We start from the raw sequence: 27,234 nt of genomic DNA, 5'->3' as shown, positions 1-27,234 counted from the left end.
TTGCAAAGATTTCTCATTTCAGAAAGGATTTGTTTCCATAGTTACTGTTGCTCATGTTTTCCTTACATTCCTTGACTCTGCATTTCTCCCTTGACTTTGCTGCAGTATATGATATGTAATTGCAGGATTGTCTCATGTTGTAAATACTAGTTATAAGATTACCTAAGTGAAGAATTTTAGTATCCCTGTTATAAGTATACTTTGTATTTGGAGTATTTTTTTAAAATCTACTTTGAAATTTAAGACAAGTAGAAGGCCAGTGCCGCGGCTCACTAGGCTAATCCTCTGCCTTGCGGCGCTGGCACACCGGGTTCTAGTCCCGATCGGGGCACCGGATTCAGTCCCGGTTGCCCCTCTTCCAGGCCAGCTCTCTGCTGTGGCCAGGGAGTGCAGTGGAGGATGGCCCAAGTGCTTGGGCCCTGCACCCCATGGGAGACCAGGAGAAGCACCTGGCTCCTGGCTTCGGATCAGCGCGGTGCGCTGGCTGCAACGCGCCGGCCGCGCCGGCCGCGCCGGCCATTGGAGGGTGAACCAACAGCAAAGGAAGACCTTTCTCTCTGTCTCTCTCTCTCACTGTCCACTCTGCCTGTCAAAAAAAAAAAAAAAAAAAAAAAAAAGACAAGTAGAAATAATGTAATACCTGAAGTATTTGTGAGCCTTTATTTTCTCAGCAGAATTACATCAGAATTCTGAGCTAATAGAGTGTCTCACATTAACAAAATTTCGTATGTACAAAATGAGTCTTATTAAGTGACAAAAGGATTCAAAACATGGCTGTTATAAAAAGTGACTTCCCAAGGTGCCATTTTAAAAAATGGTTTTGTTGAAGAGTATGGGAAACAGACTCTTAAATGTATGCTTACTGTTAGGAAAATTTAATTTAGTACTAAATGGAAGCCAATTTAGCAATCTATCTAAAATAAAAATCCATGTATTCTTTGGCCCAGCAATTACACATCTAGGAAAAATTTAACCTTATATGAAATAATATATGTGGAAAAATATTCACAGAACATTGCAATAGAAAAAGATTGGAAACAACCTAAATATCTGTCAGTAAACTGCAGACTGTCTAAGAGGAGTGATTGGAAAAGTATGTCCACACACATGTGTGCATATGTACGTGTTTGTCAGTGCTTCTATCAGGGTGTCTCTGGGAAGAATGGCCTCCTGAGAAGATCATTGCGGGTGAAAGACAGGAATGGGATGGAGACTTTATTCTCCCTAAATACTCTTTGTGGGACCTTAAAAAAGATTTTTTTAAATATTTATTTGAAAGGCAGAGTTACAGAGGCAGGGGGCAAGGAGAACAGAGAGAGAGAGAGAGAGAGAGAGAGAGAGAGAGATCTTTTATCTGCTGGTTCACTTCCCAAAGGGCCACAATGGCCAGGGCTGGGCCACACGGAAGCCAGGAACCAGGGGCTTATTTCAAGACTCTCACATGGGTGCAGGGGCCCAAATACCTGTGTCACATCCTCTGCTGCTTTCCCAGACACATTAGCAGGGAGAGCTGGACGGGAAATGGAACAGCTGGATCTCAACAGGTGTCCATATGGGAATGTGGTGTTGCAGACAGAGGTTTATGATACCATGTCATAATGCCAGCCTTGAGACTTGCAAATTTTGAGTTTTATGTAAGTATTACTTTTGAATTTTGAGTATATGCAAATATTAGTTTTTAAAAATGAACTAATTTATGACTAAGAAAAGTAAATTTTAGGTTATATTCTTCTGTAAAAAATTGAAAACATTAATTAAGACATTTACTTTGAAGTATTGTCAAAGGAATTTTAAGTGCAGAAATCAAGACCCTATTTGTATTGTCATAATGAGTAAATAAATTATTTAACCCCCCCAAAAATGCAAAAAGGAAAAAAAGAAAAAATAAAGACAGGCAAAGCCAAACAAATGCCACAAAATATGATGGTCAGCATTTTAATTTTTGGATTAAAAAAACAGTGTTTCTTTCTCCAAACATTTCTAATTTTTCTTGAGAAAAGAAATTCTTATGTTTTTTTTTAACTTTTATTTAATGAATATAAATTTCCAAAGTACAGAATATTGATTACAATGGCTTCCCCCCCATAACGTCCCTCCAACCCGCAACCCTCCCCTTATCCACTCCCTCTCCCCTTCCATTCACATCAAGATTCATTTTCGATTCTCTTAATATACAGAAGATCAGTTTAGCATACATTAAGTAAAGATTTCAACAGTTTGCTCCCACACAGAAACATAAAGTGAAAAATACCGTTTGAGTACTAGTTATAGCATTAAATCTCAATGTACAGCACACTGAGGACAAAGATCCTACATGAGGAGTAAGTGCACAGTGACTCCTGTTGTTGACTTAACAAATTGACACTCTTGTTTATGGCATCAGTAATCACCCTAGGCTCTTGTCATGAGCTGCCAAGGCTATGGAAGCCCCCTGAGTTCACCGAGTCTGATCATATTTAGACAAGGCCATGGTCAAAGTGGAAGTTCTCTCCTCCCTTCAGAGAAAGGTACCTCCTTCTTTGATGACCCATTCTTTCCACTGGGATCTCACTCGTGGAGATCTTTCATTTAGGCTTTTTTTTTTTTTCCCCCAGAGTGTCTTGGCTTTCCATGCCTGAAATATTCTCATGGGCATTTCAGCTGGATCCGCATGCCTTAAGGGCTGATTCTGAGGCCAGAGTGCTGTTAGGACATTTGCCATTCTATGTTTTACCATTCTTATGTTTTTAACTCAGAACTTTTAGGGTAGAAAAGCACTTGATAAATATTCTGACATAGTTCCCTGCTTTTGTGGATGAGGACACTGAAGCCCAGAAAGGTTCAGTGACTCTTTGAACATCCCACAGGGGCTCACTGATTGTGTGGGGTATATTTTGGCCCACTCTGGACCCCTTCTTACTTGGCCCTCTGCCCCCAGGAAGTTGCCCCATATGGAGTAATTAACAGGCTCTGTATGGATTTGGCCTAGGCATCTTTCTTTATATTAACAGTAAGCAGAGCAACTATTTTTGTATAATGCTTATGCATAGTGCTTATTTGCCAATATTTGCTTCCTTGGTTTTTATTTTTCTATTCTTTTTAAGAGAAAGCTTTTATTTAATAAATATAAATTTCATAAGTACAACTTGTGGATATTAGCAATTCTTCCCCCCATAATTACTCTCCCACCCCCAAACCGTCCCACCTCCTACTCCCTGTCCCATCCCATTCTTCGTTAAGGTTCATTTTTAATTATCTTTATATACAGAAGATCAACTCTGTACTAAGTAAAGATTTCAACAGTTTGTACCCACACAGACACATGAAGTATAAAGTACTGTTTGAAGACAAGTTTTACTATTAATTCTCATAGTACAACACATTAAGAACAGAGGTCCTACAAAAGGAGCAAGTGCACAGTGACTCCTGTTGTTGATTTAACAATTGACAGTCTCATTTATGATGTCAGTGATCACCTGAGGCTCTTGACATGAGCTGCAAAAGCTATGGAAGTCTCTTGAGTTCACAGACTCCAACATTATTTGGACAGGTCCATGAGCAAAGTGGAAGTTTTCTTCTCCCTTCAGAGAAAGGTACCTCCTTCTTTGATGGCCCCTTCCACTGGGTCCTCACTCACAGAGATCTTTCATGTAGGTCATTTTTGCAGAGTGTCTTGGCTTTCCATGCCTGAAATGCTCTCATGGACTTTTGAGCCAGATCCGAATGCCTTAAGGGCTGATTCTGAGGCCAGAGTGCAGTTTAGGGTGTTTGTCATTCTATGAGTATGCTGTATGTCCTGCTTCTCACATTAGATGGTTCTCTTCCTTTTTTAATTCTATCAATGATTAGTAACAGACACTTGGTCTTATTTATGTGATCCCTTTGACACTAACGCTATCTTTATGATCAGTTATGAACTTAAACTGATCACTTTAGTAAGATGGCATTGGTACCTGCCAACTTAATGGGATTTGGAATTCCATGGCAAGTTTTTAGCTTTACCCATTTCTCTTCTTGATCAACCATTCAACCTCTTTGTTGTAACATGATGTCCTTACCTGATCCCTTGAAACTCCCATGCTTTCTCGATGATACTGAAGAGAAAGACTTAAAATTTCTTATACAGACCTTACATTTTCATTCCTTCATACCTTTTTCCTGTTTTGCCACTCTCCCCCATCCTGGTTCCCATAAGTGTCCCATTCATCAGATGAATCCTTCTTACTCACCAGTTTTTTCTAATTCAAATTAGATATTCCTCCACAGACTGTTGGGATACTTTAAGTTCCCATAAGCATCTTGGTCGCAAATCTTTTACTAAGTCAGAATGAGATAACTCATTTCTGTCCTTAGTCCTGGATTATAACTAGTTCAAGGTCAGAGACTGTTTATTAGCAGGGAATGACTTTTGCACTCTTAAGTATCTGATAGTTAATACATGTGTATTGTACTTAATTTGTGTGTATGTAACATAACAAATTCTTGATTTATATATATTTTTAGAACAGATATCTTTTTTCTCATTAGAGTCTTGTTTCGCTGGAAGCCTAAAATCCTTCTTTGTGTATTGTCTATTAAGAGTTAAAATCAAAGTGTAATTCTCAGGGTCAACACTGTGGCGTAGTCAGTTAAGCCTTCACCTGTGGCACCAGCATCCCATATGGGCATCGGTTCAAGTCCCAGCTGTTCTACTTCCAATCCAGCTCCCTGCTAATGCACCTGGGAAAGCAGCAGAAGATGGCCCAAGTGCTTTAGTTCCCTTTACTCACAGGAGAGACCTGGAAGAAGCTCCTGGCTCCTGGCTTCAGACAAGCTCGATTGGCCATTGCAGCTATTTGTGGAGTGAACCAGTGAATAGAAGACCTTTCTCTCTGTTTCTCTGTATCTCTGACTGTAACTCTGTCTTTAAAATAAGTAAAATTTTTAAAAACATTAAATCTTATACCAAGATTTCTAAGACCCAGTAAACAAACAGCTTTTAAAAAGAAATTCATATTGTGGGGCTGGTGCTGTGGTGTAGCTGGTTAAAGCCCCAGCCTACAGTGCTGGCATCCCATATAGGCACTGGTTTGAGTCTAGGCTGCTCCTCTTCCGATCCAGTTCTCTGCTATAGCCTGGGAAAGCAGTAGAAGATGGCCTCATTCCTTGGGCCCCTGTACCCATGTGGTAAACCTTTTAGAAGCTCCTGGTTCCTGGCTTCAGCTCAGCTCAGCTGTGGCCATTGTGATCATTTAGGGAGTGAACCCACAGAATGGAAGACCTCTCTTTCTCTCTCTCTGGCTCTACCTCTCTCTGTAACTCTGTCTTTCAAATAAATAAAATAATTATTAAAAAAAGAAATATAAAATGATTATTTTTATAGTGGTTCATTTTCTGTGACATATATAGATGATTGTTTTCATTGGAAATAATCATAAACTGCAAGAATCCTTTGAGATTAAGTTGGAATCTTAGTAGATGAAGAAATTAACATTGGGACAAGACAAGGTTCAGTATCTGTCTATTGACACTGGAGTTTCTAATTGGCAGTGATCCTTAAGCCTGCTGATGGACAGCCTAAAATCTCAGAGTCAGCCCTTGCCCCAGTATTGTGACAATGTTAGGTTGACAAAGATCTGCCATTAGTTGAGTCAGCCCTGGGCTGGTTTCACGGGTCACCTGTGGTATGAGATTTACTCTTATCAGATCAAGTGAGGTATAGAAACTTTATCTCCATTTCTCACCCTCCACTTATAATGTAATTGTCTTAAGTACTTCCTCTATATACATTGAGAACCACATCAGTGTTATAAAATTTGCTTTAACCTTAAAACATAATTGAGGAAACTCAGAAAAGGGAAATAGACTGTACTGGTATTTACCCTCTTGTTTTTTCTAATGTTCTTATTCCTGAAGTTCTAAGATTCCTTCTTAGATCATTTCCTTTCTGCTTAGAGAACTTTGACTATCTATGTAGGTCTGTGGTGCTATTTTTTCTTCCTCTGAGATTGTCTTTAATTTTCCCTTCATTAGTGAAGGACATAAATGTTCTGAATGGGTATAGTGTTTTGGATTGGCAGTTCTTTTTTTGCAGCACTGAAAAAAATGTCCTACCACTTCCTTCTGGTCTCCATGGATTCTTGGGAGAAACCTGCTGTCGTTTAAGTACCCTACCCCTTACTCTTTTCAATATGTTTTTCTTTCACTTTAATTTCCACAGGTTTTATTATGACATGTCTTGGAATAGATTTCTTTGGGTTTATCCTTTTCACAGCCTGTTCAATTTCTTGGACCTGTCAGTTTAGGTCTCCTATCAAGTTTGCAGCCATTATTTTCCAAATACTTTTTCAGCTCCACTTTCTTTCTCTTCCCTTTCTTTGACTCCAGTGACATAATGTTAGCCCTTTTGAAAAAAAAATAAAAGTCTTTTTATTTATTTGAAAGGCAGAATCAGAGTGACTGCGAGAGAGATCATCCATCTATCTGACTGTTCATTCCCAAATATCTGTGACAGCCACATCTGGGACAGGCAGAAGCCAAGAGCTAGGAATTCAATGTGGGTCTCTCACAAGGGAGGCAGGAACTCAAGGACTTGAGCCATCTTCTGCCGCCTCCCAGGCTTGTTAGTAGGCAGCCGGATCAGAAACAGAGATCAGACCGAATCCCAGGCCAATCCAGTATGGGATATGGGTGTCCCAAGTGGCAAATTAACATGTTGCACCTCAACACCTGCCCTAGGTCTTTTATTTTAGTCCCTTAGGTCTTTGAAGCCCTGGTCAGTTTTCTCTCTGTTGTTCACATTGAACCTTCATTGCTTTTTGGGATTTAATCAGGTTATCTTTTTCTTGTTGTAATACATTAAAAAATCCTTCATGTAATCAGCAGCTTGTCTGATATAAATGCTGTAAATATATTTTTTATTTTGTTCATGTTTTCTTGTCATTCAAACCTCTAATTTTTTAAAAAAAAATTTTATTTATTTGAGAGGTAGAGTTACAGACTGAGAGGGAGAGACAGAGAGAAAGGTCTTCCATTTGCTGGTTCACTCCCCAAATGGCCATGATGGCTGGAACTGGGTTGATCTGAAGCCTGGAGCCAGAAGCTTCTTCCGGGTCTCCCACACTGGGTGGGGGTCCAAGCATGTAGCCATCTTCTACTACTTTCCCAGGCCATAACAGAGAGCTGGATCGGACGAGGAGCAGCCAGGACTTGAACCAGCGCCCATATGGGATGCCGGCACTGTAGGCAGAGGCTTAGCCTACTATACCACACTGCCGGCCCCTATACCTCTAATTTTTATTGGGTATAATGCATATTATTATACCAAATTTATAGATATATCTTCCTTTACATTATGTTCTTTATAAATATTAAGTGACTTTTATTGTTTTCTGCCTTAAATTTTACTGTTCAAAATCATACTATCCATGATTTCCTTTTATGTTCACGTGGCATTTTGTTGCCTAACTTTAAATTTTAGCCCAAGTTCTTTTTTTTGTTTGTTTTTCTTAAGATTTATTTATTTATTTGAAAGGCAGAGTTACAGAGAGGCAGGGGCAGAGAGAGAGAGAGAGAGAAAGTCTTTCATCCCCTGGGTCACTCCCTAAATGGCTGCAACAGCCAGAGCTGGGCCAATCCAAAGCCAGGAGCCAGGAGCTTCTTCGGGGTCTCCCACACAGGTGCAGGGGCCAAAGCACTTGGGCCATCTTCTCCTATTTTCCCAGGCTATATCAGAGAGCTGGATCGGAAGTGGAGCAGCCGGGACTTGAATTGGCGCCCATATGAGATACTCATACTAGCAGGTGGTGGCCTTACCTGTTATGCCACAGTGCCAGACCCACAAGTTCTTATACATATGCCTCTTAGAGAAATATGAGTCAGATTTATTTTTTTAATGTTTTTTTTATTTATTTTAAAGGCAGAGTTATAGAGGAAGGAGGAGAGAGAGAGAAAGGGGGAGAGAGAGAGGGAGAGAGAGGGAGAGAGAGGGAGAGAGAGGTCTTCCATCTGCTGGTTCACTACCAACATGGCCAAAATCACCAGGGCTGGGCCAGGCCAAAGCCAGGAGCCTGGAGCTTCTTTCCAGTCTGCCATGTGTGGGTGCAGGGGCCCAAGCACTTGGTCCATCTTCCACTGCTTTCCCAGGTACATTAGCAGGGACCTGGATCAAAAGTGGAGCAGCCAGGTATTGAAACAGCACCCATATGGGGTGCCGGCACTGCTGGTGGCAGCGTAACCCACTGAGTCACAACACTGGCCCTTAGTTGGATTTATTTTATAAAAGTGTATTTCATGTACAAAACATGCCAGTTATGTATCTTAAGAGCTAAGTGAACCTTTATCTTACTACTTAATTAGTGGAAATTCAACCCATTTATTTGCACTGATATATAATGATATATTATCATTTTTATCACATTGTTACTTTTTCATTTTTGCTATCTTATATTTCTGCCTTTTTAATGTTTCCTTGCAATTTTGATTTCACCATTTGTATTTTTAAAAAGATTTTAAAAATATACTTAAAAATTGGCAATGTGTTTGATAAAACTTCTTGCTCCTCAAGTACCCTTTTAACTTTATTAACCAGTTCCTCATTTGTCACAATCATGTGTGTAGAAAGCTTTGTGTAGAAAATTTAAGAACAAATTAAATGGGATATACCAAGATTTTGAGATTGAGCATTAAGCTGTGTAGACAACTGTAGTGAATTCACAGTGAACTCTGTAAAAACAAGGTTGCAGTAAAATGGATGAACCAAGTATGTACTGGGGTATTTCTTCAAAATAATCATGGCCCAGAAGGATAGATTATAGTTTTCCCTGAGAAGATACCAGAGTATAATACAGTTTGAGATTTCTATACCTTTTTGAAGAGATATAATTCTACTAGTTTACAGTTTTTGCAGTATTGATCTTCTCTCACTTTTGGTAATGTGATTATATAATCAGTTAATATCCTTCATATGTATAACCAACCACTAAATCCTTTTTTTCCATCAGATTTTATATTACCTCTCAATTTTGACAACTTTTAGTTAATGCAGACTCTTTAATAATTTGCACCTGCTTCAAAGAAGGAGGTACCTTTCTCTGAAGGGAGGAGAAAACCTCCACTTTGACTATGACCTTGTCTAAACAAGATAAGAGTTGGAGAACTCAAAAGGCTTCCATAGCCTTGGAAACTCATGACTGGAGCATAGGGAGATTACTGATGCCATAAACAGGAGTGTCAATTTGTTAAGTCAACAACAGGAGTCACTGTGCACTTAACTCCTCATGTAGGATCTCTGTCCTTAATGTGCTGTGCATTGAGATTTAATGCTATAACGAGTACTCAAACAGTATATTTCACTTTGTGTTTCTATGGGGGTGCAAACTGTTGAAATCTTTACTTAATGTGTACTAAACTGATCTTTTGTAAAAAAAAAAAAAAAAGAAGAAGAAATTATCAATTCCCAACTTGACTCTCACTGGGATTAAACATGACAATAGGGCTGATCTGATTTCATCATCATTTAAAAAATCATCTATTATTTTTCACTTTATGTTTCTGTGTGGGAGCAAACTGTTGAAATCTTTACTTAATGTATATTAAACTGATCTTCTGTATATTAAGAGAATCGAAAATGAATCTTGATGTGAATGGAAGGGGAGAGGGAGTGGGAAAGGGGAGGGTTGTGGGTGGGAGGGACGGTATGGGGGGGAAGCCATTGTAATCCATAAGCCGTACTTTGGAAATTTATATTCATTAAATAAAAGTTAAAAAAAATAATTTGCACCTGTATTACTCTAGTTTCTCCCACTCTGTATCATTTTTGAACTCTGCTGCAAAGCTGTGTTATCAAAGATATTTTCCCTTATGTTATTCTCTCATTTATGTGATTAAAGTGACTTTCTGACAAAATCCAGAAATCTCATCCTCCGTGCCTCATTGCTGCCTGCACCTAAATCCACAGAGCACCACTTCTGTGAATGACGCTGCTGCTCTAGCCAGGCAGAGGTTCCTGCAGGCTTCTGACAGGCTTCCCCCATTGTTGTGTCTTTGTTCATGTTGTTCATAACTGTTCTTCTTCCTGAAAATAATTCATTTCTTCTGTATGGGGGCATTTGTGATTATCTTATTCATTTTTCTACTTTTACATTTCTCATATAGGCTGTGCTAAGCCATCTTGAATATAATTTGCATGTTATATTGTTATTATTAAATATATATCTTTCAGTCCTTATTCTAAATGGTAAATTCCCTAAGGGAAAAGAACGTATCTTTAGTTTTCTGTTTTGTTTTTGTTTTTGGTCACCTTTTTACTAGTGTTTTCCACAATTTTCAGAATGGGACAGGAGTTCCTTCTTGTTGCCCTGCCATCCTCTAGGGCACGTCCTTTGATTTTATACTTGTTTGAAGTTGAGTCACAAGTACCTGTGTTTTCCAACTTAGCACAAAGGGAGGAGTTCTTGCAGGAGGGGTATGCTCAGTGTTTTATAGGCCAGGAAGTGGAATGGGATACTGGCACATTCCTTTGGTGGGAACTTAGTCCCATAGCCACAGCCAGCTGACAGGGAGGCTGAGAAGCCAAGATGTAGCTAAGCAGCTGTAGGTCCAGTCACAACTCTATTTTGGTGAATGTCTGGAAGTGTCCACCACACAGACATACTAATAGGACTTAACTTATCTGGTTATCTATAGCAGCTATAAAAGGGTTTATTAGTTCTTTACAATCAATCCTAGTCTCTGTATACTCTGGTAAAATTCTTCCTTATGGTTTTTCCAAATGATATGTTTATCATTTTAAAGCCTCTTCCAAATGTTTATAATTCCTTCTTTAGCACTAAAATTTTTTTAATATATATCTATGCTCTGTTGATGTTTTTTAAAATAAGTAGCTTTTATCTGACATATCTACCAATTTATATTAAAGGAAGTTATGTTTTTGAAGCTAGATTGCTGTCCCTGAATAAAGTTATTGATCCCAAATTATATCTATAATGCCCTCTTCAACTAAAAAAAAATGAAAAACTCAAGTCTAAATTGACAGCTTCCCTTCTGTTATCAAATTATTTAATACCATAAAGAGCTCAGCTGTGTTAGATATATGAGGGTGATATAAATGGAGAAGTGATAAGTTGTTCCATATAGTATACAAAAATGAAGAAATTCTAATTTTCTGAAAATAAGGTAAAAATGAAATGATTCACTACAGAAACAAAATTAGAAAATAGTTTAAAGAGGTAGCAAATTAGTTGCCCTTGTTTTTACTATTGATTAAGATTAAATGTTTAACTCAATATAAACATTTGTATTTTTGTAATTTATTGAACAACTTGTTTTTAAAATGCTTTTGAAATTTTTACTACCTACTAAATAATTCCTTTGGACAATTATAGCTTTAAGGATGAGTAATTTTATTAACAGGGCTATATTTTTGTGTGTGTACTTTAAGTTTTTTAGAAAACAAGTCAACTAAAAAAAGTCTATTTCTAAAGCTGCTGAAATATTCTTTTTTCTGAAGCTATACACTTAATTCTAGATGAAAAATGTGTGATTTTTTTTGTAATTATATGTTGTTTTAATGTTTGTTAGCTACAATTCAGGAAAATCTTTGAATCTATACTATTGAATTTTACTTTTGCAGCATCCTTTTATTAAGAATGCAAAGCCAGTATCAATATTAAGAGACCTGATCACAGAAGCTATGGAGATCAAGGCGAAAAGACATGAGGAGCAACAGCGAGAATTGGAAGAGGAAGAAGAGAATTCGGTTAGTAATCCTCTTCATAAAGTTGATTTTACTCTTACGAATCACTTTTTCTATAGTTTTGTTTTATTTCTTTAAATGTATTAACTGCACTTACCATTTTGTTTGAAGCAAGGTATGCTTTTTCATTAAATCTCAAAATATATTTTGTTTGTGTTAAAATTTTTGCTGTCCTCTTCTGATGTCTTAAGAATGAGTGATTAGTGGGAAAAAATTTTGATTTGAGCATAGTAGGATTGTGCAGTCCTGGTATGTAGTTGATACTAACTCTGTTAAATAACTGTTATCTTTGAGTTTGGACAATTTTGTGTCATGTCTTCAGTAACTTTCTTTGAACTTGTCATCATTATGCTGATGAACACTACCACAGCAGAATACTTGCTTTGGGTTCCAGGTAAACTAGGAGGACTTAAAAGGGCGTGGCATATTAAGCCAGTTTGTTCCAATTATGTTGATGTGGCACTGCTGGGTAGTAACAGATCATTGTATGTGTATATCACAGTTGTGTTTAATGCTTCTGTTCTTTGCTAATTGTTTTTCCCTGGTGTTTCAATAAAATTTTTTCTGGGTAAAGACACAGAGATGAATCTCCTTTGATATTCAAATAGCCATAAAAATCTGAAAACACAGGTAAGAGTTTTACTGCTGGACAGTATCTTTGATAACACCATCTGTGTTTCCCCTTAGAAGTTAATTTTTTTATCTTACAATTTCTAAATATAAATATCATTATTTTGCTAATTTGAATTCTGTTTTAATTTCAGAGACTGATTATACAATTGGGAATTCTTTTGAAATTCTTTTATGCTTTCATCAGTTATTAAATTTTTATCAATTGTTAGCCCAGGACAAGGAGAAAGGTGCATCTTGGAGCATTGATTTCTAATTATTTTTCTAGATGTGCAGCTACTTGAATTTCTTAGTTGGTAATCATGGTGGACTTCCAAGTGAGACAGATGCCTTGGACTAGATATAAAATCTCTCACCGATAAGTTCATCACTCAGAACTTTAAATGTTATTTTCCTAAAGTTACTTTTTCACAACCACATGGTTGTATATTAGGTCTACAAAGATAAATAGTCGAGTGGGAGATGTAGACCTTGATTTTTTGCTCATGGGGTTTTATAGTTCCTATTCTGGATTCCTGTGTGATATAGATATATTTAGTTTCTGATTTCTCTTCAATTAATATCGTAAATATTCATTTTTTAAAAAGTTTTTGTGAGTTTGAAAGTCCTTTGTCATAGTTTATTTGAACCTTAAAAATAGTAATAATATTGGTCTTATTTTATTATTATCCCATTTTTGCATTTGAGATTAGGAGGAATATGATTTGCCATTGTTCTTACAGCCAGTGAGGAACTAAGATGAAAACTGGGTTTTTTACTTTGGAGCTTCCATGCTCTTTCACTAATCCTTTTTGCTCATTTTTCAGTAAAATATTTATTACTCCCTCTAAAAATAAACAGCATTGACTTATCAGAGTTACATGATTTCTGATAATGCTATGTTGTAAGAAAAGCCTAGTTTTGCTCCTCTGTTATTGTATCCATTTGCTTATTTATGCACATTTCTTATGATGATGGACTAGTGAACTGCCTTTAATTAACTATCAGTGGGCATTTGATTATTTTGCTTTTCTGTTCTTCCTATATAGGGTTATAGGCTGGTTTCCCCTTTTTGATGGATAAGAAACTGTGTTGACTACTCCAGAATTTACCCATATTTAAGACCTTGCTACAGTCACTTTAGTTATTCTCTGCCATTCTAATGATCTCTTTCTTTACTGTTTTCCTGTCCTTCACCAAGCCCCAGTCATATTGATCTTTTAGATACTGTTGTTTTTGCACATAGCCAGGACATTTTTACTTAGGGCCTTTGCAAGTGCTATTTTGTTCTCACTGCTGCAAACACTCTTCTTCCTAGTACTCATGAAATGCCTAAAATCCTCTATTCTTCTGAGTCTCAGCTTTAGATATCATGTATCACAAAATTTAGCATCTTAAAAATTTATTATCTCATGGCATATGTGGGTCAGTATTTCAGGAGTAGCTTGGTTGGGTGGTTGGGTGCGTCATGAGGTTGCAGTCTAACTGTTGGTTAGAGCCACAGTCATCTGAAAGCTTGACAAGGCCGGGGACCCACTTCTAAGATGGTTCATTCACCTGGCTGTTGGCAGGCTGCCTCAGTCCTTTGCCATGTTGAGTTTCCATGGGGTTGCTAAAAGAGTCTTCACAGCAAGGCGGCAAAGCTGCTTTCCCTCAGAGTGAGTGATTCAAGAGCAAGAACAAGGAGGAAATCTCCCTATCTTTAGGATGGATGTAATCTCAGGAGTTATACAGTGTTCCTTTTTCCTCATTTTATTTGTTAAAAGCAAGACAGTAGTCATGGGAATTGGCAGATCAGGGAGTTCCAAGAATTGGTTCCTCTGTAGAAGACACGATTAAGTTGGAAGAAACTGACAAATCAACTTTTTCAAAGCTCTGGAATCTAATTTTAAAAACTTAAGCAACAAGGGGAGTGCTTAATGAAGAAAGGAACAGTCAAATTTGAGTCAGAAAGTATTGTGGCATTTTTGCTTACATGTCTGCCATCCCCCATTTCTAGCCTGGCAGCACACAGTTTTCCCAGGATAGCTTGCTGGTGCCAGGATGGGGACAATCAAAGGCTTGTTCTCAAAAAATTGTATTTTTGTACTTTGATTTATCTAGTAGTTCCCTAAGGGACCAGTACAGAAGCTTGTTTTTGTTTCTGTTGAGGTATAGCAGCTTCCTGAATGAAATCTGTCAAAAACGTCTAAATCTGCTAGAGGTAGTAAACAAAGTCAGCCAAATTTCTGTGTATAAGACCAACACACAAAACTCATTTGTGTTGCTACGCACCTGCAATGAGGAGTGTGAAAGTGAAATTTTTTTTAAAATTCATTTTTACAGTACCATCAAAAAGATGAAATACCTGAGAATAAATTTAACCAAGGAAGTGAACAATTAGTACAGTGAAAAGTAGAAGACACAGTTGAAAGAAGTTAAGACCTAAGTTAAGAGAAAATTATGTGTTTAAAGATTGAAAGACCTAATGTTAAGATGGCAATAATCCTCAAAGCAGTTCACAGATTAATCCAATTCCTATCAAAATTCCATTGGTCCTTTCTGCAGAAGAGGAAAAGCCAGTCCTCAAATTCACAAGGAATTGTAAGAAGACCAAATAGCCAAAACATGTTGAAAAAGAACAAAGTTGGAGGATTTAAACTTCCTGATTGCAAAACTTTATACAAAGGTACAGTAATCAAATCAATGTGTTAAGTACCACATGTGAGCCAATGGAATGGAAGATGAAACAGAATGACAAGTCCATGTTGATTTTCAACAAAGTTGCTGAGACCATTCAATGGGAAAAGAACAGTCTGTCCAGTAATTCTGTGGGGACAGCTGGATAGCTGCCAATAAAAGAATGAGTTGGATCCCTGCTTCTCATCATATTCAATGACCTTTTCATGAAGGTCTAATTAGATGGCTCAGTGACTTATATATAAAACATAATATCTTAGAAGAAAACATAGGGTTAATCTTTTTGACTTTGAATTTGTCTGTGGTATGACATCCAAGCATGGGTAACACAAGAAAATAAGCTGAACCTCATAAAAATATTAAAAGCTTTTGAATATCAAAGGATATTATCAAAAGTAAAGGCACCTATAAAATGAGAGAAAATATTTTAAAATCATGCTGATAAAAAACTCAAAGGTAAAAACACAGGAAACTTATTTGAAAGTTAAGCAGAAGACTTAATTAGGCATTTGTCCAAAGGTATACAAATGAGCAATGAACACATAAAATGACACTCAACATATTGGTCACTAGGAAAATGCAAACCAAAACAGTGAGCTACTACTTCACACCCACTAGGAATCCTATGCTTAAATAACAACCACCACCACCAAAAAAAAAAAAAAAAAAAAAAAAAAAAAAAAAAAAAACCAGAAAATAACAAGTGTTATTGGAGATGTAGAGGTATTGGAGACTTCATACATTATTGTGGCAGTTTTTATAAGATTAAAATATTAAGGAGTTGATGATAATTGCTTTGTCAGTGGAGCTCAGACATTTCCCATTTGGATCACAATGTTAAATTATTTAAGATAAAGAATTGAATGGATATAGAAAAATTGTGTATTAAGTTTAATGTTGAGCAAAATGTGAGATAACTTCCTTATATTAGGATTGCATGAGATCTTTTCATTTTTATGCATATATCAGGCCATTTACTTTCACTTTTGTCTTAAAAAATGGTGTCATTTTACTTTGTGTTAATTCACTAATGAGTCAAGGAAAAGAGTTTTGAGGTGGGCTTTTGGTACAGAGGTTATGATGCTGCTTGGGACTCCTGCCTCCCATATGAGGATTCCTGGGTTTGAGTGCTGGCAATGCTTCTGATTTTAGCATTCTTCTAATGCACACTCTGGAATGCAGCAAGTGATGGTTCAGCTGGTTGAGTCCTGCCACCAAGGTGCACAACCTGTATTGAGTGCCTGATCCCTAGCTTCTACCTGGCCAAGGCTGTGGTGGGCATTTGGCGAGTGAACTGGAGGATGGAAAAGCGCTCTATGGCTATCCCTGCCTTTCAAATAAATAAAAGTTCAAAAAGAAATTGGCCTTAGACTGTGTCTTAGAGCTCTGTCTTTAGGAAAGAATGAGGACTTTCTGGTGATGTCTTTATGATCTGGACTCTAAGCTTTTGGGGGTTCTTTGTGTCTGAAGAATTCACTGAAGCAGTAATTGTCAGCACAGGTGTAGGAAAAATGCCAAAGTACTTTGAAAACTCACTCTCCTACAGATGGTGAAATAGCTAGCTTCCCTGTGAGCATTTCTCAGATCCTTCCCTCCCTACCCCTGTTGAATAGGGAGCTTAAAATCAGTCAACTAGAGAAAGAACTAAACATACCAACATCAGCCCAAATCAGTTCAGAAACCTCCAGTGCACCTACTTGGTTTAATAGAATTATCTAAGAGCAGACTGTTTCGGCTTGAACCCTGATTCCTGTTCCCAAATAACTCTTTAAGTCCTTGAGCAAGTTGCTTGATCGCTCTGCTTCTGTAAATAGAGTTGTTATGAGGATATAGGGTAATAATAATAATACAAAGTATTAGTCTAAGCCTTTGGAGCAGTGTTTTGCACATACTGATAGTATGTGCATAAAGTTTAGCTTTTATTTTTGTTACCAAAACTACTTGTACTACTGCTACTGCTGCTATACTATATATCATTTTGGACAGTTTTTTTGGTTTTGTTATTGTTTTTCTTCATTTAGTTTTGGGATTCTTTTGCGGTGGGGGCTGCTGCAGATTTTGCTACCTCAGAGCTACCAGAATAATGTGACTGATCAGAATGGAACCTATAGACACTCTAATTTTCTTTTTAAGCATTTTAAAATTAAATGAACATACATGTCTGAAGAGTTATAGAGCTTTTATTAAAACCTAGCTTTAAACTCCAAAAGAAATTTTTTTCAAAGAAAATCAGTAAAGAAAATTCTTCCATTTACTCTCATTCCTTTACTTCTTGAAAAGTAAATTAGTAGAGAATGTTTATAGTTGAGGTAAAATTATTCATTACAAATTGAAACCCTTGAAAGAATTGGTTACTTACAGAACTCCCAATAGACACAACCAGAAAAGATCTTCACCAGGACACATTGTAGTAAAGCTCTCCACAGTAAAACACAAAGAAAAGATTCTAAAATGTGCACAAGAGAAACACCAGATCACATTCAGAGGAACCACAATTAGACTCAAAGTGGACTTCTCATCAGAAACTCTACAGGCTAGGAGAGAATGGCGAGATATATTCCAAGCTTAAGAGAAAAAAAACTGTCAACTCAGAATACTGTACCCTGCAAAGCTCTCATTCATGAATGAAGGTGAAATAAAGACCTTTCATAACAATAGAAATTGAAAGAATTTGTAACTACCCACCAGCCCTACAAAAGATGCTCAAGGTTGTACTACACACAGAAATAGGAACATCACTATGAAAGAAGGTGAAAGCATAAAATCGCCCAGTAAAAGTACAAAGGAAACCCAATGTAAAAAATAGAACTATTAATGGAAATATGGCAGGACAAAATAATTATTTAACAATAGTCACCCTGAATATAAATGGCCTTAACTCTCCAGTTAAAAGACACAGACTGGCTGAATGGATTAAAAAATGAAACCTATCTATTTGCTGCCTACAAGAAACACATTTCACCAACAGTAATCTCAGACTGAAAATTAAAGGATAGAAAAAGATAATCCATGCTAACAGAAACCAAAAAAGAGTTGGTATAGCCGTTCTAGTATCAGACACAATAGACTTTAACACAGAAACTGGTAAAAGAGACAAAGAAGGGCACTATATAATGATTAAGGGATCAATTCAACACGAAGATGTGACTATTATAAATGTATATGCACCTAATTACAGGGCACCTGGCTGTTTAAAAGAAATGTTAATGGATTTAAAGGGAGATACAGACTCAAATACAAGAGTAATGAGGGACTTTAATACCCCACTTTCAGCAATGGACAGATCAACCAGACGAAAGATCAGCAAGTAAACAACAGAGTTAATCAACACTGTAGACCAAATGGACATATCTACAGAGCGTTCCATACTATAGCCACAGTATACACACTCTTCTCACTGGTATCTCTAGGATTAACTATATGCTAAGCCATAAGGAAAGCCTCAGTAAATTAAAAAAATAGAAATCATACTGTGCATCTTCACTGACTGCAATGGAATGAAATTGGTAATCAGCAACTCAGGAATCTCCTAAACATATGCAAACATTTGGAGTAAATGGGTAATAGAAAGAATATTTCTCAACACAATCAAGGTAATTTATGACACACCTATAGCCAGCATCATATTGAATGGGGAAAAGTTGGAAACAATCCCACTGAGATCTCGAACCAGACAAGGGTACCCACTCTCACCATTGCTTTTCAATATAGTCCTGGAAGTTTTAGCCAGAGACATTAGACAAGAAAAACAAATCAAAGGGATACAAATCAGGAAGAAGGAAGGCAAATATCCTTATTTGCAGATGTCATGATCCTATATAGGGAATCCAAAAGACTCCACTAAGAGACTATTGGAACTCATAAAAGAGTTTGGAAATGTAGCAGGATATAAAATCAACACACAAAAAAATTAACAATCTTTGTATACACAAATTATGCAAATCCCGAAAAAGAGCTTCTAAGAACTATCCCACTCATAATAGCTACCAAAAAAAAATCAAATACCTTAGAATAAATTTAACCAAGGATGTCAAAGATCTCTATGATGAGGATTACAAAACATTAAAGAAAAAAATAGAAGAAGATACAAAAAAAAGGAAAAATTTTCCATGTTTGTGGATTGGAAGAATCAATATCATCAAAATATCCATACTACTGAAAGCAATTTAATGATTCAATGCAATACCAATCAAAATACCAAAGACATTCTATTCAGATACTGAAAAAATTATGTTGAAAGTCATATTAAAACACAGGAGACCTGAATAGCTAAAGCAATCTTGTACAACAAAACAAAGCCAGAGGCATCACAATACCAGATTTCCAGACATACTACAAGGCAGTTGTAATCAAAACAGCATGGTACTGGTACAAAAACAGTTGGAAAGACCTGTGGAACAGAATAGAAACACCAAAAATCAAACATCTGCAACCAACTTTTATTTGACAAAGGAGCTTCCTGGAGCAAGTACAGGCTCTTCAACAAATTGTGCTGGGAAAACTGTATCACCACATGCAGAAGCATGAGGCAAGACCCCAACTTATACCATACACAAAAACCCACTCAAAATGGATTAAAGACCTAAATCTATGAACTGACACCATCAAATTATTAGAGAACATTGGAGAAGTACTGCAAGATATAGGTACAGGCAAAGACTTTTTGGAAAAGACCCCAGAGGCACAGGCAGTCAAAGCCAAAATTGAAAAATGAGATTACATCAAATTGGGAAGCTTCTGCACTGCAAAAGAAACAACCAGCAAAGTGAAAAGGCAACCAACAGAATGGGAGAAAATATTTGCAAACTACATAACTGATAAAGGATTAAGAACCAGAATATATAAAGAGATTAAGAAACTCAATAATAACAAAATAAGCAGTCCAGTAAAGCAATGACAAAGGACTTAAACAGACATTTTTCAAAAGAGGAAATCCAAATGGCCAACAGAGATGTGAAAAAAAAATGCTCAGGATCACTAGCCATCAGAGAAATGCAAGTCAAAAACATAATGAGGTTTCACCTCACCCCTGTTAGAAGGGATTTCATGCAGAAATCAACAAACAGCAAATACTGGTGAGGATATGGGGAAAGAAGTACCCTAATCTGTTGGTGGCAGTGTAAACTGGTAAAGCCACTGTGGAAGACAGTGGAGATACCTCAGAGGTCTGAATGTTGACCTACCATTTGACCAGCTATCCCACTCCTGGGAATCTACCCAAGGGAAATGCAATCAGCATATAAAAGTGCTGTCTGTACCTCCATGTTTATTTCAGCTCAATTCTCAATAGCAACAATATGGAATCACCCCAAGTGCCTGTCAACTAAGGACTGGATAAAGAAATTATGGGACATGTACACCATGGAATACTACACAGTGGTTAAAAAAAAGAAGTCTGTTCATTGGCAACAAAATGCATGAAACTGGAAGACATCATACTTAGTGAAATAAACCAGTCCCAAAGGGACAAATTCTATATGTTCTCCCTGACCTGTGATAACTAATAGAGAACCTAAAGGCAACATGTAGAAATGAAATTGACACTCTGATAAGCAATGACTTTGAACAGCCATTATCTCAACTGTTGACGAATAGTTTCTTAGTCTGTATTTTTATCTTTTCTTTTCCTTTATAATATTTTCCTTTTTTTCTTGCATACTAATCATTGAACTCTTTACTTAACATAGAGTTAACCATATATGTATAAAATTAATTGAAAATAGAGCCTAGTAAACAATAAGAGTGAGAGTAAGAAAGGGAGGAGGAAGAGGTGTGGGAGTGTGGGTGAGAGAGCAGGCACAGTGGGAAGAATCACCAAGATCCTAAAGTTGCAATTGTGAAATGTATGAAGTTCATAACTGCTAAGCAGTATAGTATTGCATACATTCCTATGAACTTAACTTCTAAGGGTACAGCTTAGCAACTTGCCATGGGACCCCAAATTCCCTTAAGCTGACTGGTAAAAACAGCAGCTTAAGTGTTATAGAGATCAAATGAATAGGATTAATTGGTAAAGTGACCATATAGAAAGGATCAAGTGTTAAAGTGATCATATAAATAGGATTGTTTGGGAATAACAATAGACAGAATTTGAAAGGAGTAAAGGCTTCAATTTGGGAAGCAGCCCATACAGCAGATCCTTTGAAGGACAATTGCTTTAAGTAGTACTCTGACCTCAAAATCAGCCCTTCAGGATTTCCAATCTGGCTGAAAAGCCCAGGGGAGCATTTCAGGCACACAAACCCAAGGCACTCTGGCAAAAAAATGTTCTACATAAAGGACCTTCGTTGGTGAGACCTCAGTGGAAAGAAGCAGCCACCAAAGAAGGAAGTACTTTTCTCTGATAGGAGGAGAGAACTTCCACTTTGCTTATGGCCTTGTCAAGCTAGTGGATCCAGAATACTTCCATGGCCAAGGCAGCTCATGGCAAGAGCCTCGGTTGATCACTGATGTCTTACATAAGAGTGTTATTTGTTAAGTAAATAACAAGAGTCACTGTCACTAACTTCCCATGCAATACCTCTGTCCCTAAAGAGTTGTATCTTGAGACTTAATAAAACTTGTTCTCAAGAATCACTTCCTTTTAGCATATTAAATGGAGGATATTATTATGTCTCGTAATAGTTATGTCTAAGAGTTGGCAAAAGATGTATCATTCTTTGATTCTTCTTTGAAGATAATTAAGTTTCTAAAAGGAAAGAAGGTGGAGTAAGGAAGGAAAAAGAGAAAGGGGGGGAAAAGTAAAATCATTTTCAAGAAGCAACAACATTGAACAGTCCTGTCTAGACTGTTGAGGAACAGTTTTCCTAGGTTTTTTTTATTTTCTTTTTTCTTTTTTTCCCTTTCTTTTTATTTTTCTTTCTTGGACTAAACAGGAGAGGGAGGAGGAAGAGGGGTAGGGGGAGAGGGCAGGTATAGTGGGAAGAAGTATCATGTTTCTATGTAGTATTTATGAGATACATACAAATAAAAAAAGAAAAGAAATTAAATGTAATATGAAAAAAAAAAACAAAAAATTAGTTACTTGTTATTTCTCACTTTTCCTCGGTAAATCAAATCACAATTTAAAAAATCCTTTCTCACTATTTACATGGTGATGATATACAAATACTCTTCAGAGACAGACAATATATTATGATTACATGTTATTTAGTTTTTTTTTAAAGATTTATGTATTTATTTGAAAGTCAGAGTTACACAGAGAGGAGAGGTAGAGAGGTGGGGGGGTCTTCTATCCGCTGGGTCACTCCCCAGGTGGCTGCAGCGGCTGGAGCTGTGCCAATCCAAAGCAAGGTGCCAGGAGCCAGGAGCTTCTTCTGGGTCTCCCATGTGGGTGCAGGGGCCCAAGGACTTGGGCCATCTTCTACTGCTTTCCCAGGCCATAGAAGAGAGCTGGATCGGAAGTGGAGCAGCTGGTACTCAAACCCGCGCCAAAATGGAAAGACAGCACTGCGGCTGTACCCACTATGCCACAGCACCCACCCCGCTATTTAGTTTTGTGATTTCTGGTACTATCATTGTCTCTGTTTTGGATTCTATTGTTGCTAGTTTCTATGTGCTTATCAATAGATTGTTTCCAAATGTTGTATTCCCAGACTTTCTTCAGGCACTGTAAACTCCTCTGCATATGCCCAGATAATTTATTAATGTCGTACTTTCCTCTCGATCCATCCTTCCTCTGTCCCTCAGCTTCCTCTCCTCCAAACTGGATCTTGAACTCCTCATCCTAAGACATCCCTTCAACTCATCCCAAAGTCTTCTTTTTCTGTCTTCTGTAACAGTTCCTCTGTTCTGTGGATTTGTCTTTTTCTTTTCTGTTTTACCTCCTTAGTTTGATGGGCCATATCTCCCACAGCTTCCTGACACAGAGCTTGAACATGTGACTATGACTTTGTTCTACCTTTACCCTTAGGTTGATTAACTGGGTGTAAAAATCTGACTTTCAGAATATCTAGCTTCCATATTTTTGACATCTCCTGTTTACTGTTGTCTCCTTTTCTATGTTGTTTGTCTTAATGGATTTATCCTTAACTGTGACTTTATTGTAATTTTGAAAGCATTTTTGGAAGATATAAGATGTGTCATATTGGCCGGCACCACAGCTCACTTGGTTAATCCTCCGCCTGCAGCACCGGCCCCCTGGGTTCTAGTCCGGGTGGGGGGCGCCGGGTTCTGTCCCAGTTGCTCCTCTTCCAGTCCAGCTCTCTGCTGTGGCCTGGGAAGGCAGTGGAGGATGGCCCAAGTGCTTGAGCCCTGCACCCGCATGGGAGACCAGGAGGAAGCACCTGGCTCCTGGCTTCGGATTGGCGCAGCGCACCAGCCGTAGCAGCCATTTTGGGGGTGAACCAACAGAAGGAAGACCTTTCTCTCTGTCTCTCTCTCTCACTGTTTAACTCTGCCTGTAAAAAAAAAAAAAAAAAAAGATGTATTATATCATCCATCGTAATGGATCCATCATAATGCCTGTCATTTGTCATTTTGGGGGTGTTCTGAAATTTTGAGCACCTAGAGCCAGTGCTGTGGCATAGCAGGTTAAGCTGCCACCTGCAGTGTCTGCATTCCATATGGGCACTAGTTTGAGTCCCAGCTGCTCCATGTCCAATCCATCTCCCTGCTAATGTGCTTGGGAACGGAACAGAAGATGGCCCAAGTGTTTGGGCCCTTGCACCCACATGGGAGACTGGAGGAAGGTCCTGGCTTCTGACTTTTGCCTGACCTAGCCCTGACCATTGCTGCCATTTGGGGAATGAAACAGCAGATGGAAGATCACTTGTCCTCTCTCTCTCTGTGTCTCTCTCTCTCTTCTCTCTCTTCTCTCTCTCTAACTCAGACTTTCAAATAAATAAATAAAAATCTTTTTTTAAAAAAAAGAAATATTTAGTATGTAATAAGTCCATAGAATACTTCATTTTTTGAATTATTATAAAATGTCATGAATGTCCATAAATTGGCACAATGCAAAGAAAGATTATAGTCTATTTTATTCTGCTTTATTCTGGACAACTTGTACAAGTGACCTAAGCAGGGAAGAGAAAACTTCTATAAGGTAGCATGACAAAAACATTGGGCAGTTAGGCAGGTTGTATCTAATTGGTAATTGATACAAAGTAAATGATTGCTGTCTTTACCTGAACCACTGAGTCTTTTACAAAATAATTTTATCTCAGTAGTGGTGGGAACGTATAGTCTTGGAATGCTTCTCCATTCCCATATCCCATTAGAGATGAGCCATATCTAATTGATACTTTGCTTGCCTTAACATCTATATCTGCGATGTCAAGGTTGTTGCTTTGCACTTCTTATTTTCATTTGCAGTTCATCTTGGTTATCTTTGACTTGCCAAATCTGTTTTGGAATTTGCTTCAATTTAGGGGAGTCATTTGGTCAGTACCTGCTTTGTTATGGCACTGGGAATTCGCCATCTTTTAGAACAGGGCAGGAGGTTTTTGATGGGTATTTTGATACAGTGGTTGTTTTCAATGAAATCCCCCCCACTCTTTTCTTCCTTTTTGATTATATCAAAGATGTCTTTTCAGCAGAATGAGAAATCTGTGTTGCCAAGTTCTGCTTCTGCATTTATTTTGAACCCAGAGAGTTTCTCTTCTGTGGCAGCCTTTATTATAGACGTTTCTAGTCCAGACCCTGGATTAGTCTTTGTCCAGTGACTGGCCTAATATGACCAGAGCCAATTTGGCATTGGACCATTGAAAAAATTTCATAAAACTAAATTTTGATATAATGTAGATCAAATTCTTTACCTGATTTTAGAATTCCAGTACTGTGAAATTCACTGTATTAAGTTGCTGCCTTATAAGTGATACTAATATTTGATATTATTACCTGGGTCCATTATGTTTCTTGCATTTTTCAATTGTGCGTACAGTTTTTGGATAACTTATTGGTTATACCAACATCAACTTAAATTTTTTCCAAACTTAATTTAGTTCTATATAATTCAACATATTACAGTTGGAGAAAAATTAGTGGCCTAAACTTAAATTGACATTTCTATCAACTTTCACTCTGGCTTTAAAAAGGAAGAGGTAAATTATATGTTCAGATTTTTTCCCAAGATTTATTTATTTATTTATTTGAGAGGTAGAGTTACAGACAGAGAGAGGGAGAGACAGAGAGAGAGGTCTTCCATCCACTGATTCATTCCCCAGTTGTCCACAATGGCCAGAGCTGGGCTGATCTGAAGCCAGGAACCAGGAGCTTCCTCTGGTTTCCCACAGGGGTTCAGGGGCTCAGGCACTTGGGCCATCTTCCACTGCTTTTGCAAGCCATTGGCAATGAGCTAGATTGGAAGAGGAACAGCCAGGACAGGAACTGGTGCCCATACAGGATGCTGGTGCCACAGGCAGAGGCTAAGCCTATTACACCACAGCGCTGGCCTCTGATGTGTTGTTTCTTTAAAATTTTGTGCTTTATGTCTGTGCCCTGGATAACTATTATATACAGTTTGTGCCATGGGTAACTATTATAAACAAGCTACTTTAAATATTTTTCTTAAGAGAAGTATGGAACATGGTTTGAAATAATACCTTAAGAATTTGATTTTTATGCCTATTATAGAAAAAGTTTGTCTGATAAGAATATGTCTTGACAAACTGACGAGTTTTGATAGGTGCTGGGGTAATTGTACAGATTTTAAAAATTAAACAAATTGCAAACAGGGATTTCTGTAGCAAACTAATCCCACTGTCAACGTTTTTGTGTTAGTTTAAGCATTGCTAAACATGACAGAGATCCTTTTTTTTTGTATTTCAAAGCATCTAATATATATTTGATGCTGAGATGGGTCAACTATATTACATAGTAAAAATTTGTTTTCTAAGTGGAAGGTATTTCCAAATCTTTAGTGTGAGTTGGTTAAATAACATACCTATATTTGTTCATTTTTAGCGTACATACCTGAATTACCTGTGGAAAGTCCACCTTTTAAAGCATGTGTTAACAGAGTTACTCTTTCAATCTCAAGGAGATTTCATAGTAGTTTTGTGTGAGGTATAAAGCAAATCTATGCAAAGCATCTTTGCCATTTAAGAGTTTAAAATATCTTATTGAATAAAAGAGGCCATTTCAAAAATAGGATGCTTTAGTGGATTCTTTTATTTTTAAGAAAGCATGTACATTTGGACTTTGCCACATATTTTCTAAATGTCTTATTCTGAAAAGACATTCCAAAAAATATTTGGTTAAATAATAGAATGCAGAGTTCTTTTCAATATGAAAATTGTTTACATGAATCATTTAAAATCTATGCTTTTGTTACTTCTACCGGAAAAATAATTCCTTGGGATTTGTGATACTTGATATATTATATAAAATACTTAGTAACTGGCTAAAGCATTCAATCTTTTCCTTTGTACATTTGAACCATCTGACAACTTTTGAAAAAAAAAAAAAACAGACAAGCAAACAAACAAACAAAAACCATGGTTGGTGTTTACCCTGAGAAATTTCTCAGTTAATTGAAATAAAGGAGCCACTGGGAGCTCTTTCATCTGGCTCTGTTGTCCCTGTGACATATGCCCATCATTATGGGTTTTGTTTTTGTTTTGAGCATTTTCTTTTTCTCTGACACTGTGAAACAAAAACACTCCAGACTCATCTTGTATATTTTCTGTTCCCCCCAAAAAAGAATAAAGAGCCCACATTCCTTTTCTGGAGAATGGTAATGGAAGTGAAGATTGGACCCTACACACACACACACACAGATGCATCTCCTTGTTAAGAAGGCATACCTTCCACAGTAGCAACCAGGAAGCCTAGAATCCACTCTTAGTTTCCAGTACCATTCTCCAAAAGAGGAATTAGGCTCTTGATTTTTGTTCTGGAGCAGGAAATATACAAGAGCTTGATAGTTTCCATATACATACATACCTATAAATGTATATGTGTATTTTTGTATTTGTGCATGCATCCTTCTGTGTCCTTGTTATGCTAAACATGAGTTCATATTGATGTCTCTGATACTAATTCATTACCACATAGATCATTCTGTCTCCTGCTGCTTATTTATAACCCACCACTTCATCAGTGAGAAACTTGCTCCCACCATCCATCATCCACTTATTGAGTTTTTAATTCCATTGTACTTGTATCACAGTTTCCGAATTGTTAACCCAAATGTCCCTGGAAACATTATCAGCCGTAATGCTATGTCTGGTTCCTTTTGTCTTTATTCTTACACACTCCTCTCACTTGGATTGGTACCTTTGCTTCCCACC

General features: G+C 37.4%; 1 protein-coding gene across 2 annotated transcripts in view; it reads left to right on the top strand.

The window, feature by feature from the left end:
* The window catches only part of STK3 (serine/threonine kinase 3), a 322,864-nt gene that overhangs the window by 180,234 nt on the left and 115,396 nt on the right, over nucleotides 1-27,234 (top strand). For both annotated transcript variants that reach the window (XM_008255787.4, XM_070075346.1), the window contains one exon: nucleotides 11,591-11,716. In XM_008255787.4, the coding sequence (XP_008254009.3) occupies nucleotides 11,591-11,716 (126 nt within the window). The remainder of the gene's footprint in view (nucleotides 1-11,590; nucleotides 11,717-27,234) is intronic.

This window comes from Oryctolagus cuniculus, chromosome 6 (assembly GCF_964237555.1).
Source record: "Oryctolagus cuniculus chromosome 6, mOryCun1.1, whole genome shotgun sequence".
In the NCBI taxonomy this organism is placed as follows: domain Eukaryota; kingdom Metazoa; phylum Chordata; class Mammalia; order Lagomorpha; family Leporidae; genus Oryctolagus; species Oryctolagus cuniculus.
The sequence above is the reverse complement of the archived record's forward strand: the minus strand, read 5'-3'. Positions and strand labels throughout refer to the sequence as shown.